General features: G+C 50.5%; 2 protein-coding genes across 4 annotated transcripts; one reads left to right on the plus strand and one right to left on the minus strand.

The window, feature by feature from the left end:
* Window positions 1-14: 14 nt before the first annotated feature.
* Window positions 15-11,279, plus strand: EXOSC5 (exosome component 5). The gene is made up of 6 exons (XM_053605199.1): window positions 15-222; window positions 4,423-4,536; window positions 5,096-5,217; window positions 6,457-6,597; window positions 7,802-7,891; window positions 8,970-11,279. Exons 1-6 carry the CDS (start codon window positions 75-77, stop codon window positions 9,060-9,062), a joined length of 708 nt encoding a protein of 235 aa, XP_053461174.1. The 5' UTR covers window positions 15-74; the 3' UTR covers window positions 9,063-11,279.
* Window positions 11,280-11,405: 126 nt separating this feature from the next.
* On the minus strand, window positions 11,406-18,552 carry TMEM91 (transmembrane protein 91). 3 transcript variants are annotated; one of them, XM_053605204.1, is made up of 4 exons: window positions 18,406-18,552; window positions 16,748-16,986; window positions 12,945-13,094; window positions 11,406-12,305 (listed from the first exon to the last, which is right to left on the minus strand). In XM_053605204.1, exons 2-4 carry the CDS (start codon window positions 16,955-16,957, stop codon window positions 12,210-12,212), a joined length of 456 nt encoding a protein of 151 aa, XP_053461179.1. In that variant the 5' UTR covers window positions 16,958-16,986; window positions 18,406-18,552; the 3' UTR covers window positions 11,406-12,209. The 3 variants fall into 3 exon arrangements, with proteins under 3 accessions (XP_053461179.1, XP_053461178.1, XP_053461180.1); XM_053605203.1 differs by having other exon boundaries at window positions 12,166-12,453; XM_053605205.1 differs by lacking the exon at window positions 11,406-12,305 and adding an exon at window positions 12,312-12,701.
* Between the last annotated feature and the right edge of the window lie 1,113 nt (window positions 18,553-19,665).

Here is a 19,665-nt window from a genome sequence, read left to right on the forward strand (position 1 = left end):
AGCTACGCAGCCTATACGCCTGCGCACGCTGCTAGCCGGAAGCACAGTTGCGGTCGCGCGCGAGTTCTGGCGCGATGGAAGAGGTGATGTTAGCAGATGCCAAGCTGCGCGCCGAGGCTGGAACGGAGTCCGGCCCTCGGGGCCCCGGCTGCAGCCTCCGGCACTTCGCCTGTGAACAGAACCTGCTGTCTCGGCCAGATGGCTCTGCTTCTTTCATGCAAGGTAAGAACGTAACCCAGGTAAATACCGCGCGGGTCACAGTATTAAGTCTTGTTTTGGAAAGCGGCTACCGGGTACGGTACAATGGAGCGTCCACCTCGCGATGCTAGCTGAAAAATGTCTTTCCTGCAATATTGCAGAACTTCTCGTCCAGGTGGATGCTACAGGATACTCTGGGATACGCACGTGTCTTTCTCTAGACTAGAAGAGAGAGGGCATCTTCAGCCAGTAAATATGTCTCAGCATCAGAGAGGGGCAGACCTCCGCTACAAGGATGAATATTCCAGAATAGGGAAAATTTCCTCACCAGGATAAATATGGACCTTAAATAGATTCTTGTTCCGCTTCCCGCACATCCCTCAGGGTCCACACATCCTGAACTGATGCAAACTTGTCCACTTGCATAAATGCCCATTAGACTGGCAGATCACCACTCTATACTGTGACAGACATTGCCCTATTAAATACTCAGATTGAGAGTAATGTCCCCACCCTGAATTGAGGAATATTTCCCCCACTCCCACCTTACCAAATGAGTAAATATCTCTTTGATGGGATATACATCTCTCCATATGATATGATCTCTCCTTAAGATTAAGGCTTTAGTAGTAGAGCTTTCCTACTGGGTAAATATCCTCTTCCCCTAGCTAAATACCTCTCAGAGTATATTCAACGCCCTGACCCAGGTAAATAAGCCTCTGGAGATAGGCCTGGGAATCACCCTCATAAGCTTAATCCTCTCACTCAGGCATTACTGTCTACCCAGGTTCAGAACCTGCTTTTGTATCTAGTCTTAGCTACTCAGGAGGCCCAGGTGGGAGGATATCTTGAGCCTCCAGGAGTTCAAACTTTACAGTGAGTTATGATCATGCCACTCCACTCCAGCCTGAACACATAGCAAGACCCACACTCTTTAAACAAACAAACCTACTTTCGTTGATTTTTTTTTTCATTCACTAAACACGTAAGTATTTGTGCTAAGTACTGTTCTATGCACTGAGGATATATCAATAAACATAACCAATTAAAAACACCCTGTGCATGAGGCCTCCAAGGTGGCCTAGGACTCTGAGAAACTGAGGCAGGTGGATTGCTTCAGCTCAGGAGTTTGAGACCAGCCTGAGCCAGAGTGAGACTCTCCACCTCTAAAAAATAGCCAGGTGTTGTGGGCATCTGTAGTCCCAGCTACTCAGGAGGCTGAGATAAGAGAATCACTTGAGCCCAAGAATTTGAGGTTGCTATGAGGTATGACACCATGGCACTCTACCAAGGGTACCAAGATGTTACTCTGTCTCAAAACGAAACAAACAAACAAAAAAAAAAACCCTGTCCTAACAGAGTTTACATTCTAGTAGGGGAAACACAATAAAAAAGATAACTAAACCATGTAGTAAAATGCTATAAAGAGAAATATAGTTGAGAAGAGGAATAGGATGTGCTGGAGAAGGTTGCAGTCTTAAATAGGATGGTCAGGAAAAGCCTTGCTGAGAAGTTAATATTTGAATAAGACCTAAAGGCAGGTGAGGTGCCGTGGCTCACACCTGTAATCCTAACCCTCTGGGAGACCAAGATAGGTGGACTACTTGAGATCAGAAGTTCAAGACCAGCCTGAGCAAGAGTGAGACCCGTTCTCTAAAAAAATAGCTAAAGTCCCAGCTACTTGGGAGGGTGAGACAAGAGGATTGCTTGAGCCCAGGAGTTTGAAGTTGCTGTGAGCTGGGACACTCTGTCTCAAAAAAAGACCTAAAGGCAAGGAAGCAAATCCGGACGATACCAGGAGGAAGAGCATCCCAGGTGTGCGAACCGCAGGGCCAAAGTCCTGAGGTAAGAGCTTTCCTGGAATGTTTGGGAAATAGGAGGCCAGTGTGGCTGGAGCAGGGAGCGGAAAGAAGTTAGTAGGGTAGAAGGCAGGAGGGGTGAGGAGGATTGCCAATCCTGTAGGGCACTGGTTCTCAACCTTCCTAATGCCATGACCCTTTAATACAGTTCCTGTGGGTCATGACCCACGGGTTGAGAACCGCTGCTATAGGGCCTTGGGAGTGAGGTGAGAGCCATTGCAAGTTTTGTGTAGGGGAGTAGCATGATCTCAATCCACTTTAACAAAATTTCTGGCTGCCATGTTGACTGTAGGGGGTATGGGGAAAGAGGAAGATATTTGTGGCTCAGACACAAAGTAGAAGCAGTAGAGGTGATGAGATTCTGGATATAGTTTGAAAGTAAAACTGAAAAATGTATTTATGGTTTGGTTTAGGTATGAGGAGGTTTCTGCCCATATCAGCTGTCATGAGGAAAGATGAGGAGTTCTTGGAACATTAAGTTTGTGGTACCAAGTAGACAATCAGAAAGGCAACATACAAGCCTGGAATTCAGAAGAGAAATCCAGGCTACACGTAGACAATTTGGAACCCTCTGGCTATAGGTGGTATTTCAGGCTAATGACTGGATGAAGTGAGTGTAGATCGAGAAGAGATCCTAGGACCAAGCCCCAGGATCCCCAACTTGAGGGCTCAGGCTAGCCAGACAGACTGTGAAGGAGTGGCCAGTGAGGTGGGGAGAAACTAGGAGAGGGTGGTGACCACAGACAAAGAGAAGAGCATGTTTGAGATGAAAGGGCTGACCAGCTCTTGGAGCCTTACTGAGAGGCTGGATCATGGGAGGGTTGGTTGTCTGGAGGTCAGTAGTGATGCCCTCAAACTACTACAGTGAACTGGTGAGGTCAGGGAGGAAAGGACAGCTTCCTAAGAATTTTGGTATAGGAACATCAGATAAGTAGGGCGGGAGTTGAGATGGATGTGGGATTGAGAGAGGAGAGAATTACAAGAGGTTAGAATCTAAGAATTAAGGAGAAACGCCCAGCCCCTTTCATGTTGTAAAACCCCAAACCCACGGATCCTGGGGTAAAGGGAGTTCTTGGCAGACCCTCAAAGAGTGTATTCTAGGACCCAGCCCAGTGGGTCCTGTAATCCTAGCACTTTGGGACACCAAGGCAGGAAGATCATTTGAGCTCAGGAGTTTGAGACCAGCCTGAGCAATAGTGAGAGCCTGTTGCTTTTTTCTTTTCTTCTTCTTTTTTTTTTTAGACAGTCTCACTATGTCGCTCTCGTAGAGTGCTGTGGCATCATAACTCACAGCAACTTCAAACTCTTGGGCTTAAGCTATTCTCTTGCTTCAGCCTCCCAAGTAGCTAGGACTATGGTCGCCCGCCACAATACCCAGCTATTTTTAGAGACAGGGTCTGGCTCAAGCTCAGAGCTGGTCTCTTAACTGGTGAGCTCAGGCAATCCACCTGCCTTGGCCTCCCAAAGTGCTAGGATTACAGGCATGAGCCACCGCGCCCAGCCCGTGTAAAATATATTTCTTACTGGGAGTTATGGTCAGAAAAGTTTGAAGCCACTGTTCCAGTCTCTTTGTATTTCTCAGGTCTTACTTGCTATACCCTGTTTATACTTGCTCTGGAAAAGAAGCAGCAATCAGATTTCACCCCAGATATTTATCCCCTTCTCAGGTATCTGGATTGCTGCTGAATTTGGAGATGGGTGCCTGAGGGAAGACAACTAGGCTGGATAAAGCTTTGGAAAGAGAAGTTGAGGTCAGCTGCAGTAGGAGGGAAGAAGTTTAGCTCTTAGGAAGAACTTCCTGTTGAAGTTCAATAGTATCAAGAGTCTCTTGCGGGCGGCGCCTGTGGCTCAGTCAGTGGGGCGCCGGCCCCATATACCGAGGGTGGCGGGTTCAAGCCCGGCCCCGGCCAAACTGCAACCAAAAAATAGCCGGGCGTTGTGGCGGGCGCCTGTAATCCCAGCTACTCGGGAGGCTGAGGCAAGAGAATCACTTAAGCCCAGGAGTTGGAGGTTGCTGTGAGCTGTGTGAGGCCACGGCACTCTACCGAGGGCCATAAGGTGAGACTCTGTCTCTACAAAAAAAAATTAAAAAAAAAAAAAAGAGTCTCTTGCACACTTAGCACGTGCCAGGTAGTGCTCTAAAGAGTTTCACGTAAATTGTGTCCGGTAACCCTCACTAGACACTACAGCGGAGGTACTGTTATCCCCATTTATGGATGAGGACACATGGGCAGAGTAGTTGTGTGACTGCTCAGAGAATCGCTGCCTTCACGCGGTGGGGTGCCATGAGGAGATCTGGCCATGAGAGCATTGGGTCCCAGAAGCAGGGAAGGTGTGGGTGAGGCCTCTCCTGCTGTCTCCCCAGGTGATACCTCCGTACTGGCGGGCGTGTATGGACCTGCTGAGGTGAAAGTCAGCAAAGAAATTTTCAACAAGGCCACACTGGAAGTGATCCTGAGGCCGAAGATCGGGCTGCCTGGTAATGGGCCCAGCTGACCCTCCAAGCGCGTAGTCTGCGGGGACTTCTCCCCGGCGCCCCCTGCCTGCCTTCTCCAGTCTTGTCTCCCCCCAGCTGTTTGTGTCTTTCTCCAGCTCTCTACCTCTGTCTCTCAGTATCTGTCATTTTTCTCTCTTTAGTTAATTTCTCCCTCCCCCTTTTTCCCCTGCCTCCATCTCCCTTTCTTTCCATTAACCTGTTTTTCTGCTGTTTTACTTTGTCTCCCTCATTCCCCACTGGCTGGGCCCATTGGGGTAGCAGTGGGTGGGGGGAGAGCAGCAGCTCAGACATGGGAACTCCTGGGTTCTCCCACTCCTACCCCCACTTGTTCCCTTGGTGGATGCTGAAGGTAATGGGGTCAGGTGAGTGTCCATCAGGCCCTGCATCTGTACCACTGGAGGCATCCAAGTAGAGTCCTGCACCAACCCAGGCAGAAACTACAGGCCCTTCACAAAGTCCAGAGGGCTCTTGGGTGGGACATATTGGGGAAGATTAGCCAGATGGAAGGATAGAGCTGAAAAACCCCCCTCCATTTCCCCAGGCGTAGCAGAGAAGAGCCGGGAGCGGTTGATCAGGAACACATGCGAGGCAGTGGTGCTGGGAGCATTGCACCCACGCACGTCCATCACTGTGGTGCTGCAAGTTGTCAGTGATGCTGGCTCCGTATCCTTTCCCCCAGGCTGCCTCGTCCAGAAAGTCCTCCAGAACTTCCCAGATTGCCTCTTTTCTGATGGCCATGTACACCCCCTCTCCTAGGCAAAAACCTCCAAGCGTTTGACAGGCGCCAAATCAAAGAAAAATAGCAAACACAGCTTGAGTATTTATCCTTTGCCAGGCACTGTTCTAAGTTCTTCATGCATATTAACTCATTTAATACAGCCCATGAAATACATGCCATTATAATCCCCATGTAAGTGACAGGTCTAGGACCTGGGCCCACATCATCTAGTTTTAGAGCCCAAGGACCCTGGCAAATGAGATCTTTTTATGCTCACACGTTTCAGGTGAGGAAACTGAGGCCCCAAAAGGAGACGTGGCTTGCCTAGTTTTGCACTAGAAGACAGTATAGGTGAGACATAGGCCTAGGCCTGTCAGACCCCAGTGACCTCTACTCCAAGCCTTAGCAAGGATTTCAGTTTCTCGTTGCTGGGGAGCCCTGTGCAGGCAGAGTCATTGAGTGAGGAGCTCAGTCTTAAAAAATCCTTGTGGTTTCAATGAGCCAGGTTGAAGGTGATGATTAGAACCGGGCCTTTCTAGAGGGCTTCACTGGTACCTGACCCATGTTGGCCAGGTGCTTTACAGATGGGCAGAGAGAAGAGCTATTGTGACCCCATTTTACAGATGAAAACTAAAGCTCAAGGGAAGTGACAGAGGGTCAGCATCAGGGCTGGCACTGATTTATCCTAAAGCTGGACCCTCATCTGCTCTGCTGGGTCCTTATGAAAGAAAGAAAGGAAACTCAGGCAGAACCAGCTGACTCCAGACCTGTGTTCTCCTTCCACTGCGCCATGGCCACACGCTGCCCTTGCCTGCAGGGTGGCTCTACCTCCATCGCCCTTCCAGCTCTGTTACCTGGTAGTGGCTGGCTGGTAGATTCCCAACTTCTGGGCCTGGCTTGCCAGTGCCATCCCCCTGTGACCTGGAAAGTTTTCTTCCCCTTACCTGAGAACACTTAGAACATACTCCCATGTAACTGATAAGCTTGAACAAAGTCACACAGTGGGCAAAGTCAGGTCTGGAACCCAGGGTTACTTGATCTCAGAACCACTTTTAACCACTCTGCCATACTGCCTTTCTGTGATTGATGAGTGATGTCTGCCACAGGCATCAGTATGGTGAAAGGAAGCATGGAAGTGTTCTGCCTACAGTAGAAATTTCTTAACCACTCCCTGTGCTGCTCAGCTCCTGGCCTGTTGCCTAAATGCTGCCTGCATGGCACTGGTGGACGCAGGTGTGCCCATGCGGGCTCTCTTCTGTGCGGTCACCTGCGCTCTGGACTCTGATGGAACCCTTGTGCTGGACCCCACAGCCAAGCAAGAAAAGGTAGGTGTGAAGACCAGGGTGGCTGAAGGGTGGTGCCAGACCACTCTCCCTCTCTTCCTCCAGGCATTGCTTTTCTGCAAACAGTTGCCTCTTACCACTTCAGTCTCTGTTGGCAACCTCTGCTTTTTCTGTTCATCAGGGTTCATTTGACTGCAAGTTCTAGAAACACAACTCAAATTTGTGTAAGCAGAAAGGGAACTTACTGGCTTTCATTACCAATCCCAGAAAGAACAGAGGTCTAGCTAGAACCAGGACATCAAACACCATCAGATATCTTTGCTTCGTTTTTCACCCTTGCCTTTTTCTACATGTTGCCTTCATTCTCTGGCCAGCATCTTCCCCGAGTCCTGGACTGACCCTTTAAGCTTCATGCTTCCACCTTAAGAGGCTCAAAAGCAGAGAGGAGAGAGGAGAATTTTTCTCGATTGGGTCAAGTTCATGGTATCCTAGGGCTCTGTCATTCTGAGTTATCTGCCCAGTACTGTAATGGTCACATCAAGTCAGGAAAATAGAGACTACCTGGGGTGTTTCAGACAGAGGGAATTGAATGCAGAGAATCAGTAACAACAATGTTGGAAAAACCTGAGGAGCAAAAAGATAGGCCAGAGCCAGGAAGCCCCTCTAGTCCTGGGCTGCACTTGTGAGCCCACACCTGGTCTGTGCTGTTACAGATGTCATGACAGTGACTTCTGGACCCATAAAACATGTCCTGCCAATGTCCTGGCCACTGAAGCCCAGAACCCACTCCACCTCCCTGTTAGGGCAACTGCCGTCGTCACAGTGAGGGCGGGATGTTCTCTCTTGGATTACTGGTAGAACCTACCTGGCAAAGGAGTCTGGGAAATAGAATCTCCTGGTTTCCAGCCGCTGCCAGACAGACCATGGAAGTGCAGGTGGGGAGCTGAGAAGCACCAGCTTAGCGACTGGCACTGTGGCTAGCCCTGTGGGACAGGAGCACTGTGCTTGGAAAAGCCCATCAGAACCATGTGATTAAAATGAGGAGGAGGAGGACCAAGCCTACAAAGGAAAGTTAGGAGTTGTCACCCACAAAAGGGGCGACTGCACGTGATAGATGAACACCTGGCTGTGGCACTGGCAAGGCCGTGGGGCTGAGGGACTGCAGTCCTCTCTTTAGGTCTGACTGAGATTTTATCTGAGGGGAGTATTGTGGGTTCCCCCACCACCTTCTACCCCTTGTCCCTAGGAGGCCCGGGCAGTCCTGACCTTTGCACTCGACAGTGTGGAACGGAAGCTGCTGATGTCCACCACCAAGGGGCTCTACTCTGACACTGAGGTACCAGTGTGGGCATGAGGTTAAAAGCCAGAACACTGCCTACCTCCTAACATGAGGTCTTGTTTTTGTTTTGGGCTTTTTCCCCAAACTCCTGGGCTCAAGCAGTCCTCCTGGCTCAGCCTCCCAAAGTGCTAGGATTATAGGACCCAGCAAGGTCTTGTCCCTACTCTACCTCAGGCTCTGAGATATCTAAGGAGAGCTACTTCCTTGCATCCCTATCTGTAGAAAAGAGGGAGTATTCAAAGTTTGTTACCACAGAAACTTTTTTTTCTTTTTTTTTGGTAGAGACAGAGTCTCACTTTATTGCCCTCGGTAGAGTGCCGTGACGTCACACCACTCACAGCAACCTCCAACTCCTGGGCCTAGGCGATTCTCTTGCCTCAGCCTCCCGAGTAGCTGGGACTACAGGTGCCCGTCACAACGCCCAGCTATTTTTTTTTGCAGTTTGGCCAGGGCCGGGTTTGAACCTGCCACCCTTGGTATATGGGGCCGGCACCCTACTCACTGAGCCATAGGTGCCACCCACATTTGTGGAAATTTTAAAGGGAAGACAATTTATGACATAGAAAAAAGGGGAAAAAAGAGGAGCTCAGCTTGAGATCAGATCAGGAGGTAGGTGCATCTGAAGCACCCCCACCCCCTAGCACTCAGCTCTAAGTGGTGAGCCACTCGAATTCTGGGTCTCTAAGGAACAGAATTTGGAAACCGTTAGGCCAGTCTCCAAGAGCATTTGCATTGTGGACCTCCAATGAATCTACGGATATGTGGTAGTAAACATTTGGAGTCAAAGGGCCCATGGCTCTAAAACTGCAAGACCTCTCCAATTCCATAGCTTTTATAAGGCTGGGGTTTCTTCAAGGTGTCAGGAGGCATAATCCCAGTGGTCTGGTCCCGGAAGTCCTCACCTTCTTTTTTCTTCTGTTCCTCTAAGAGATGTAAAGTGGGAAAGAAGAAATGTAGTGGGGGGATGATGTGAGGGGGAGGAAGTAAGTTTGGGGGTGAAGGGAGTCAGGTGGGATTGGCAGAACCTCTGGCTGTATGTGGGTGCAGGGTACTGACCAGTCTCTCCTCCATCCAGCTCCAGCAGTGCTTGGCAGCAGCCCAGGCTGCCTCACAACATGTCTTCCGCTTCTACCGGGAATCACTGCAGAGGCGTTACTCCAAGAGCTGAGGCAAGCCGGGGCAGGGCACCCCTCCCGATGCCACTACCCTTAACCTCCAACCTGAAGTAAATCAGCGGCCCAGCCTCGCCTCTACTTGTGTGCCCGTGTGGGCTTGTGGTTCTGTACCTCCCCAGGCTCCAGTCGGGGAGGATAGAGCCCCAGCCCTTGACAGCTCACACTGCCAGCTTCCGGGCCTGGGGGCTCAGACCTTGCCCACAAGGACATCGTTAAAAGGAGCTCACATTTATTGGGTGGATTAGTCAATAAGTCCATTCATTCTAAAGAACATCTGTGGGGCACCTACTGCATGCAGGCCCTGCCATGCGCCAAGAAACTGCCAGTGAACAAGAGAGACCTAGATCTTGATTGAGAAGCAGTAGGTAAATTGGTATTTGTCAGATGGTGTGGTCAATACAATGAAAAAATAAAAAAGGGCACAGAACTTTGAGACAGTTCTTTGAGGAGGGCAAACCAAATATGTTAGCCAGGGATGCCTTCACAGGAAGGGGCATGTCCACTCGGGGAGAGGAAAGGGAGCCAGCTCTTGGATAAGGTGAGGGCAGGGCCAGCCAGGCATCCAATGTGACTGGGGCAGAGGGGATGTCACAATACACAGGTAGGGCCTTGTAGGCCCTGGGAGGGATTTGGCTCAGAGTATTCCTTTCCCACCCAACAGCCCTGTGAAGTGGGGCTGTTATTACAAAGTCCACTTTAAGATGAGAAAATTAACTCAGAAGTCTGCTCGCTGCCTGAGGTCACCAGCTAGTCTATCTATATAGAGGGGCAGGAGTTGTCCCCTTTGAAGGAGCCTACCTAGGATCCTTTACCACTGAGACCACACCAAGGGGAGCCCAACACGCTCTGGACTGTGCATCTCCACCTGGAAACAGGAAGTTGAGGCTCACTAGTGATCGGTCCAGTTGTAGCGCCCTTTAGGGACAGAGTGTCACTATATCATCCTCAGTAAAGTGCTATGGCATCACAGCTCACAGCAACCTCAAACTCTTGAGGTTAAGAGTTAATCGCTTAAGCTATTTTGCCTCAGCCTCCCAAGTAGCTGGGACAACAGGTGCTTACCACAATGCCCGGCTATTTTTTGGTTGTAGTTGTCGTTTGGCAGGGCCTGGCTGGATTTGAAACTGCCAGCTCCAGTGTATGTGGCTGGTGCCCTAGCCGCTGAGCTACAGGTGCCGAGCCATATCTTTACTTTTTCTTTTTTCTTTTTTTTGAGACAGAGTCACTTTGTCACCCTCCATAGAGTGCTATGGCATCATAGCTCACAGCAACCTCAAACTGTTGGGTTCAAACAATTTTCTTGCCTCAGCCTCCACAGAAGGTGGGACTACAGGTCCTACTATAATGCCCAGCTATTTTTAGAAACAAGGTCGCACTCTGGCCCATGCTGGTCTCGAACTCCTGAGCTCAGGCAGTCCACCTGCCCTGGCCTCCCAGAGTGCTGGGATTACAGGCATGAGCCACCGCACCTGACCAGGGGTATCTTTAGTTGTCATTTGATTATTCCCCTCTCCCCACTTTCAAGGTGTCAAAGGGCAGGAACTGAGAGAGTAGCTATCTGATAGCTTGGCCACAGTTGTGAATCCAGCAATGTCTGGGGGTCTTTGTGTCTGCTGGGTCCCCTGCCGCATGCCTCACAGCTCGCAGAATTCCCTCAACTGCCCTACTGGGGTGGATGCTGTCTGCATCCCAGGTGACCAAGAAGGAAATGCATGACCATCTAGCTTGAAACTATGCTCCGTTAGGTGCTTCAGAGTGCTAAGTGGGAATAGTATTTTCTTCTAGCAAAATCCATCAGAAAGGCATTAAACAATGAGGAAACTAAACGTACCATTTTATTGCTCTGTAATACCTGGCCTCTTAGCACTTCCTTTGTGCTTGTGGCAGATGCTGTACATCCTGGCCAAGTGCCAGCACTTAATGTTTCCTTAAGGATCTATCCCTCTCCCAATCTCAGGCCATTTGGGTAACCACCAACTGCATGGAGGCCACTAAGCCCACCAGGGAAGGAATTTAAGTTTTTTAGAGTACTGAAGCTCCTTGAACTCCTAGGGCCATTATTTCTCCCCAAGAAGGTAGAGCTGGCACAAATGAAGCCAGCAGAGGAAGAGAGGGCCATACCATTAATCCCACTTGAGCCCCTGAGTCCAGATCTACCTCTGGTTTCTTCTGTTGCTTAAGGCAGTCAGTTGAGTTTCCACCACTTGCTGTCAAAAGAGCTGGAGGCAGGGCGGCGCTTGTGGCTCAGTGAGTAGGGCGCCGGTCCCATATGCCGGAGGTGGCAGGTTCAAAACCAGCCCTGGCCAAAAACCACACACACAAAAAAAAAAAAAAGAGCTGGAGGCAGACATCAAATAGCTGTTTTTATATATGATGCACTTAGTCCTCACCACAGCCTGAGGGAGCAAATCAATTCCATTTTGCAGATGAGAAAAAGTGAGGCTGAAGTCCATCTGGACTAAGGTTAAAACAGCTAACAAGTGGAGTAAGGACTTGGAACCAACTGTTTAGTTGTTTGCTAACCACCAGTGCTGGGGAGACAATGTTCTGCAGTTTAGGGGTTTTATTTTTGTTTTGTTTTTTGAGACAAGAGTCTCACTGTGTCGCCCTGAGTAGAGTGCCATGGCTTCATCATATCTCACAGCAACCTCAAAAGTCTTGGGCACAAGCGATCCTCTTGCCTCAGCTTCCAGAGTAGCTGGGACTACAGGCAAGTGCTAACACACCCAGCTATTTTTTTTTCTTTTTAAGTAGAGAGGTGGGAGGGGGTCTCACTCTTGTTCAGACTGGTCTCAAACTCCTGAGTTCAAGTGACCCACCCACCTCAGCCTCCCAGAGTGCTAGGATTATAGGTGTGAGCCACTGCACAAGCCCCATTCTGCACTTTGGAAACCTTCATCCCCTTCTGCAGCTCAGGCCTCAGAGCACCCTGGGGATGGCCACCACAGCCTGTCACCCTGGCCAGTCCCTTTCTGTTGTCAGACATCCCAACCCTTCCATTTTACCACACGCACACAGACTCTGGTTTGGCTGCGAGGATGTCTGGTGTTTAATCTGTCACAGCTGTCACCACCAGGTGAATGGTCAAGAAGGGAAAGGGGTAGTCCAGCTCACTCCCATCTCTGGATGCTGCTGCCACCTCATCCACCAGGATTCTCCCACTCTGCCCTCAGATGTGCTTGGATGCCCAGCTCTGGGTTCACAGTGGGGGCTGCAGGGGCACAGCTAGGGCGGGTCTCGGGAGGCAAGGTAGGCAGCCAGGGTCACCAGAGCAGCCGCATATGTGCACACGCCCAGCCCGATGGCGAGGACCCCCAGCAGGAAAGCGCGGCGGGAGGCAGCCCCTGCCCCCTGGACATCCCCCTTGGCCCAAGCCCTGTTGGTCTGTAGAGGCAGTGGGCAGCAGTAACCCAGGCATCCACTAATCCTCACCCTGTCTCCCACGACCCCAGACATCTTCCTGACCCCTAACGCCTTTCCCACCAACATGCCCAGCCATTCATACATTCCCAAAACAGAGCACCTACTTATAGGTCAGGCATAACTGGGCACTGGGGATGGTAGGTGACTAATAAAAGCCTACCTATATTATCATGTGCCACTGTTCTACCTCATTTGATTCTCACAGTGACCTAGAGGGAGGAATTATCCCTAATTTAAAGATGAGGAAAAAGGCACAGACAAATGAAGTGACTTGCCCAGAATCTTCCAGTTAGTGGCAGACTTGGAATTTAAATTCAGGCTCTTCACTACCACCCCAGGCTTCCTTCCATCTTCCCCCGACCTCCCACCCCGCCGCCCCACCCCCACCTCAGGTACTATTGTTTCTGTGGTGCATTTTGGTATTTTATGCCCATTCCCACACAAAGACTCACCTTCTGGGCCAGACAGAAGGCTGCAATGCCCACAGGCCAGAAACAACACAGCATGGAGAAGACAGCCAGTCCAAGGTGGTCAGGGGGTAGGAGTGGGGAGAGATGGCTGCCCCCATCCCAATCTGAGTCACTGTCACTGGATGATATGTCCTACAAGCAAGAGAGGGCCTGGGTGGGCATCTCCGCCCACCTGCTCTACACCACTGCTCCACTCCCCACAGCTCCCAAAGACCAGTACTCCCTCCCCAGAGACACAGAAAAATGTTCAAAGAGATGGGCTTTTGACTTTTCTGCATCCTAGAGCCTTCTGCGGGGAAACTGTAGACGCTGTCTCCAGAAAAGAGCCCCACCCACACCCAAATTTTGAGTTCATTTTCAAGGCCCAATCATGGACACTACAAGTTAAAAGCCCTGGAAGTGGAGACACATCATCAGGAAGAGGAACCTGCAAAAATGTAGATAATAAAATGTGCCAATTGGCTCAGTGCCTGTGGCTCAAGCGGCTAAGGCACCAGCCACATACACCTGAGTTGGCGGGTTTGAATCCAGCTTGGAGCCCACCAAACAACAATGAGGGCTGCAACCAAAAATGGTCTGGCGTTGTGGCAGGCGCCTGTAGTCCCAGTTACTTGGGAGGCTGAGGCAAGAGAATCACTTAGGCCCAGGAGCTGGAGGTTGCTGTGAGCTATGATGCCACAATACTCTACCCAGGGTGACAGCTTGAGGCTCCATGGAAGAAGCCCAAGTGCCCATCGACCCACGAATGGACTAGTAAATTGTGGTACATGTATACCATGGAATATTATGCAGCCTTAAAGAAAGATGGAGACTTTACCTCTTTCATGTTTACATGGATGGAGCTGGAACATATTCTTCCTAGCAAAGTATCCCAGGAATGGAAGAAAAAGTATCGAGTGTACTCAGCCCTACTATGAAGCTAAATTATAGCTTTCACATTAAGGCTATAACCCAACTATAGCACAAGACTATGAGGAAAGGGCCAAGGAAGGGGAAGGGAGGGGGGAGGTTAGGGTGGAGGGAGGGTAATGGTTGGGGCCACACCTACGGTGCATCTTAGAATGGGTACAGGTGAAACTTACTAAAGGTAGAATACAAATGTCTACATACAATAACTAAGAAAATGCCATGAAGGCTACGTTGAACAGTTTGATGAGAATATTTCAGATTGTATATGAAACCAGCACATTGTACCCCTTGATTGCACTAATGTACACAGCTATGATTTAACAATAAAAAATAAATAGGGCAGCGCATACTGGTTGAAGATAAACAGAAACAGACAAGGAACCATGAATGTGAACTAGCAGAAATGGTAAGGCCCTCAAAGTCTAAAGATGCTGAATTACGGGCGGCGCCTGTGGCTCAACGTGTAGGGCGCCGGTCCCATATGCCGGAGGTGGCGGGTTCAAGCCCAGCCCCGGCCAAAAAAAAAAAAAAAAAAAAGATGCTGAATTACCAGACAGAGACGCAATGTCAAGAAGATGCTCACTATGTGTGATGGATCATGTTTTAAAATGGCCACAATAGGGCGGTGCCTGTGGCTCAAGGAGTAGGGTACCAGTCCCATATGCTGGAGGTGGCGCCCTACTCAAACCCAGCCCTGGCCAAAAAAAAAAAAACCACAAAAAAAAAAAAAAAAAAAATGGCCACAATATAAATCTCCATCCCACACACTTTTCTTTTTTTTTTTTGGTTTTTGGCTGGGGTTGGGTTTGAACCCGCCATCTCTGGCATATGGGACCAGTGCCCTACTCCTTGAGCCACAGGCGCCACCGTCCCCCCCGCCCCACCACACGCTTTTCTTACAGTGTGACTTGATACTCCTCCCATCAAGGGATGAGGTCTGTGTCCCCTCCCCTTGAATCTGAGCAGGACTTATGACTCACTTGCATTTAATACAATGTGGTGAAAGTACTCATACGTGACTTCCAAAGCTCAGACAGGAAAAATGAGGCAGCTTCTACTTTGCTAAAACAGCCATGCTGGAGGCACACACATAGTCTGCTCTAAAGATATCATGCTATGAGAAATCAGAAACAGCTCACAGGAAGACACCACATAGAAACTACATGAAGACTGGGTGGCGCCTGTGGCTCAGTCTGTAAGGCGCCAGCCCCATATACCGAGGGTGGCGGGTTCAAACCTGGCCCCGGCCAAACTGCAACCAAAAAATAGCCGGGCCTTGTGGCGGGCGCCTATAGTCCCAGCTACTAGGGAGGCTGAGGCAAGAGAATCGCTTAAGCCCAGGAGTTGGAGGTTGCTGTGAGCTGTGTGAGGCCACGGCACTCTACCGAGGGCCATAAAGTGAGACTCTGTCTCTACAAAAAAAAAAAAAAAAAAAGAAAAGAAACTACATGAAGACAGAGAAATAGCCAGCCCCTGACTGCACCAGCTCCAGCCACTGGCTCACTGCAGCCTCATAAAGGACCCTGGTATACAACTACTGAAATACAGTAGAACCTCCATGGTTGACCACCTCCCTACATTGACCACCTCTTTAAGTTGACCTAACTTTCATAGACTTACATATCAGTACAGCAGGCCTAGTTCCTTATGTTGACCACCTCTCTCTTAAGCAGTTTGTTATAGTCCCTTAGGTGGTCAACATATAGAGGTTCTATTGTATGTCTTTCCCAGATTCCAGACCAACAGAAACCATGAGAGTTAATGATTATTGTTGTTTTGTTGCTGTTGTTGTTCTTGTTGTTTTTTGCAGTTTCTGGCCGGGGCTGGGTTTGAACCCGCCACCTCTGACATATGGGGCCAGCACCCTACTTCTTTGAACCACAGGCACCGCCCATGATAATTGTTATTTTAAACTACTAAGTCTCCGGGTAATTTTTTACACAACAGTAGAAATGAAATACAAGTGTGAAAATAAGTACAAGAAATATGGGGCAGTGCCCTGTGGCTCAGTGGGTAGGGCACCGGCCCCCTATACCAAGGGTGGTGGGTTCAAACCTGGCCCTGGCCAGCTAAAACAGCAATGAGAATTGCAACAAAAAATAGTCAGGCGTGTGGCAGGCCCCTGTAGTCCCAGCTACTTGGGAGGCTAAAGCAAGAGACTCCATCAAGCCCAAGAGTTGGAGGTTGCTGTGAGCTGTGACGCCGCAGCTCTCTACCGAGGGCGACAAAATGAGACTCTGTCTCAAAAACAAAAAAAAGTACAAGGAATAACAAATTATAAAAATTAATATTTTAGGGTGGTGCCTGTGGCTCAGTGAGTAAGGCACCTGCCTCACATACCAAGGGTGACGGGTTCAAACCCGGCTCTGGCCAAACTACAACAAAAAATAGGCGGTCATTGTGGCGGGCGCCTGTAGTCCCGGCTACTCGGGAGGCTGAGGCAAGAGAATCGCCTAAGCCCAAGAGCTGCAGTTGCTGTGAGCTGTGTGATGCCACGTCACTCTACCGAGGGCGACAAAGTAAGACTCTGTCTCTAAAAAAAAAAAGTAATATTTTGGAAAAAAGAGAGCTGGGCAGACAGAGGCCACAGGTGCATCAGCTCTAGAGACAGGCAGATGGAGAACAGAGACGAGAGGGAAGACAAAAGCCAAAGACCAGGAATGGAGGTGAATCACAATCTGGAGAGAAAAAATAAAGAAACCAGAGGAGACACAGAACAGGAAGAACCATCACTGGAAATCCCAGAAGCCCACACTGGGAAAGTGATACTCCAGGCCTAAAGCAGATACCTCCAGCTGTCAGCGTGCCAGATGATGGCCATAGCTGGGTTCACCCCACCCCCCACCTATGTCTTCACTAGGGCCTTCAGTTCCTACCTCATCGTCAGGAGGCCCTGGCTCTCCCAGGCCAGCACTCACAGAGGGAAGAGGTGGTAGTAGAAACTGCCAGCCTCTCAGGGATTCCACAAAAGCTGTCTCTCTTAAAAGGGGCCCCAGCTCAGGCTTGCCAGGCTTCTGGGCAGAGGGCTCACAGCCTGTGTCTGCCAACAAAGGCTGTTGAATCTCACGAAGGCTAGGATTGTCCATGGCTGAGGGGAGACACCAGGAGGGGCTGCCTGGGGGTAAGAGGAAGAAAAAGACAAGTTATAAAAAGTCTCACTTCATCCATCCCCTGACCCTGGACTTTGGAGAAACTCCTGAACTATTATAACTCAATGACTGGTTATAATAGTACAACGACCTGCAGATCCATTTTACAGATAGAAAAACTGTGGCCCAGAGAGTAAAAAAGGTTGGCCCAAGCTACAAAAGGAACTCATAGGTGGCAACATTCAATTCTGGGTTTCTCTCTCAGGCAAAAGCCACATACCTGTTGCATACTTATTCCAAACCATGCCTTACACACTGTACCACAAACCCATCCCAGGTGCACACCCCCCAATTACCCTTCCAGGCCACACACCCCTTTAAGGTACTCATCCACCCCCCGACCCCCAATACTGCCTATAACTTCAACCTAGCCCACACTCCCCCTCCCTTGCCCCCAGACCTGCACCCCAAGTCCCCTGCCACACAGCCCCATCCAGCCATCCAGGCAATCCCAACTCTCATCTCCACCCATACATCTCCCAAAGGACTCCTTGTGTACTTGCCCCAAACAACATCAGCTTCCAGAAAACACTCCTCTCAGGCCTACAACCTTTTTTTTTTTTTTTTTTCAGTTTTTGGCCAGGGCTGGGTTTGAACCTGCCACCTCTGGCATATGGGGCTGGCACCCTACTCTTTTGAGCCACAGGTGCCACCCAGGCCTACAACCTTTTTGCACATTTATCCCAAATGACGCCTTGCTCGCTCCTAATCCCCATCAGAAACCACACACATGGACTCGGCACCTGTAGCTCAGTGGCCAGGGCGCCAGCCACGTACATCAGAGCTGGAGAGTTCAAATCCAGCTCTGGCCTGCCAAAACAACAACTACAACCAAAAAATAGCTGGACGTTGTTGTGAGCACCTGTAGTCTCAGCTACTTGGGAGGCTGAGGCAAGAGAATCACTTAAGCCCAAGAGTTAGATGTTGCTGTGAGCTGTGACGCCACAGCACTCTACCCAGGGTGACAGCTTGAGACTCTGTCTCAAAAAACAAAAAAAGAAAAAAAACGAAACCACACACATGCCTCCTAACATTGCCCCCATCACTTCCCTCACCTGCCCCAAACATTCATTCAGGTCCACGTACCCCTCCCCTACTCCACCCACACCCACGACCCCACACAACTCCCCGCGCACCTATCAGCTCTCCAAACACCGGGTTTACCACAACCCTCTTCTGCACACCTCCCCCCATACCACCCTCAAGCCCAGCACACACGTACACGTCCACACTCAACACAGCCAGGAAGAATATTCTTTTCACCCTACGATACCCCTGAGAGACCTCCCCAAGCCTCCCGCCCTTTCACTCCAAACCTTGAGCCGATTTCCTAGCCAAAGGACAGGGGGAGGGGCGGTGGCCCCCCACCTCCACACTTCACTCACCGCCCACGTTTCAGGCCGGGACCTCTTGGGCCCCTTGCAAGGACACCAGCCCGGACCCTGCCACTAGCAGGGTGGGCGGACCCAGTAAGCCCGGTGTTCCACGACAGGTCCGGGGACCCGGAGCCCGAACGCTCGGCTCCTCTTGGGTCTCTGCGCCCCGGGCCCGCTGCGCGCGAGGGAGGGGGGACGGGGCGGGGCGATGGCCTCCCGGGCTCCGCCCCTCGGCGGCGGCCGAGCCTTGAAGGCCGATGTCAGAGACTGAGGGCGGGTCCCTGCTAGCCCAATGTATGGGGAAGCAGGCAGGGGGCCTGGAGGACAGCGGCTCCTAACCCACAAGCCCAGGCCCAAGCTCTGCCGACGGGAGTAGGGGGCGCCCCGGATTTTCCCAGGACCTTCCCGGCTTGGCCCACGCCTCCCCTCCCTGTCCTCTGTTGTCGAATAATAATCATAACAGCAAAACGGTGTCCTATTTTAAGTGCTTTACAAACACACACATTTATTCTTCAGAACAACCCTGAGAGGCATTATCATTTATTGTCTTGTTTTAGGGTGGATGAAACAGGCAAACAGAGGTTAGGTGGTTTGCCTAAGAGCACACCTCTGTTCGCTGAGTGCAGACTATGCCCCAGGCCCTGTGTTAAACGCTTTCATTCCTCTCGGGAGCTGTTTATATTTCGGTTTGGTAAAAACAGAAACTGAGTCTCAGAGATGTACGCTCACTTGGCCGGGGTAAGCAACTGCTACTAGGACCAGCACCTGGTACCCCAGAGACGTGTTCCTTGCTGACCCAGTGGGAGAGGAAGAAAAAGAGACAGCAGGGGCTCCCAGTGCTGAGGAGGGGCGCCCAAGAGGGAACAGGTGCTGCTTATCAGCTGGTAGGGTGGTGTTAACCAGCCAGAGTTTGAATCCACACAGACTTGGTTTCCTTTCCCCACTCTTTTTTTTTTTTTTTTTTTTTTTTTTTTTTTTGTAGAGACGGAGTCTCACTTTACCGCCTTCGGTAGAGTGCCATGATGTCACAGGACTCACAGCAACCTCCAGCTCTTGGGCTTCCGCGATTCTCCTGCCTCAGCCTCCCGAGCACCTGGGACTACAGGCGCCCGCCACAACGCCCTGCTATTTTTTGGTTGCAGTTCAACCGGGGCTGGGTTTGAACCCGCCACCCTCGGTATATGGGGCCGGCGCCCTACTCGTTGAGCCACAGGCGCCACCCGCTTTCCCCACTCTTTAAGGCACTGGCTCTGTGGCTTCTGAACAACG

This window comes from Nycticebus coucang, chromosome 10 (genome assembly GCF_027406575.1).
Source record: "Nycticebus coucang isolate mNycCou1 chromosome 10, mNycCou1.pri, whole genome shotgun sequence".
Taxonomy (NCBI): Eukaryota; Metazoa; Chordata; class Mammalia; order Primates; family Lorisidae; genus Nycticebus; species Nycticebus coucang.

Coding starts and splice junctions, on each gene's coding strand:
- EXOSC5 (XM_053605199.1), top strand. CDS start 75: ATGGAAGAGGTGATGTTAGCAGATGCCAAGCTGCGCGCCGAGGCTGGA. Junction 4,537..5,095: donor GCCGAAGATCGGGCTGCCTG/GTAATGGGCCCA, acceptor CCATTTCCCCAG/GCGTAGCAGAGAAGAGCCGG. Junction 7,892..8,969: donor GGCTCTACTCTGACACTGAG/GTACCAGTGTGG, acceptor TCCTCCATCCAG/CTCCAGCAGTGCTTGGCAGC.
- TMEM91 (XM_053605203.1), bottom strand. CDS start 16,957: ATGGACAATCCTAGCCTTCGTGAGATTCAACAGCCTTTGTTGGCAGAC. Junction 13,095..16,747: donor CAGGGCCTCCTGACGATGAG/GTAGGAACTGAA, acceptor TCTTGCTTGTAG/GACATATCATCCAGTGACAG. Junction 12,454..12,944: donor CCTTCTGTCTGGCCCAGAAG/GTGAGTCTTTGT, acceptor CTGCCTCTACAG/ACCAACAGGGCTTGGGCCAA.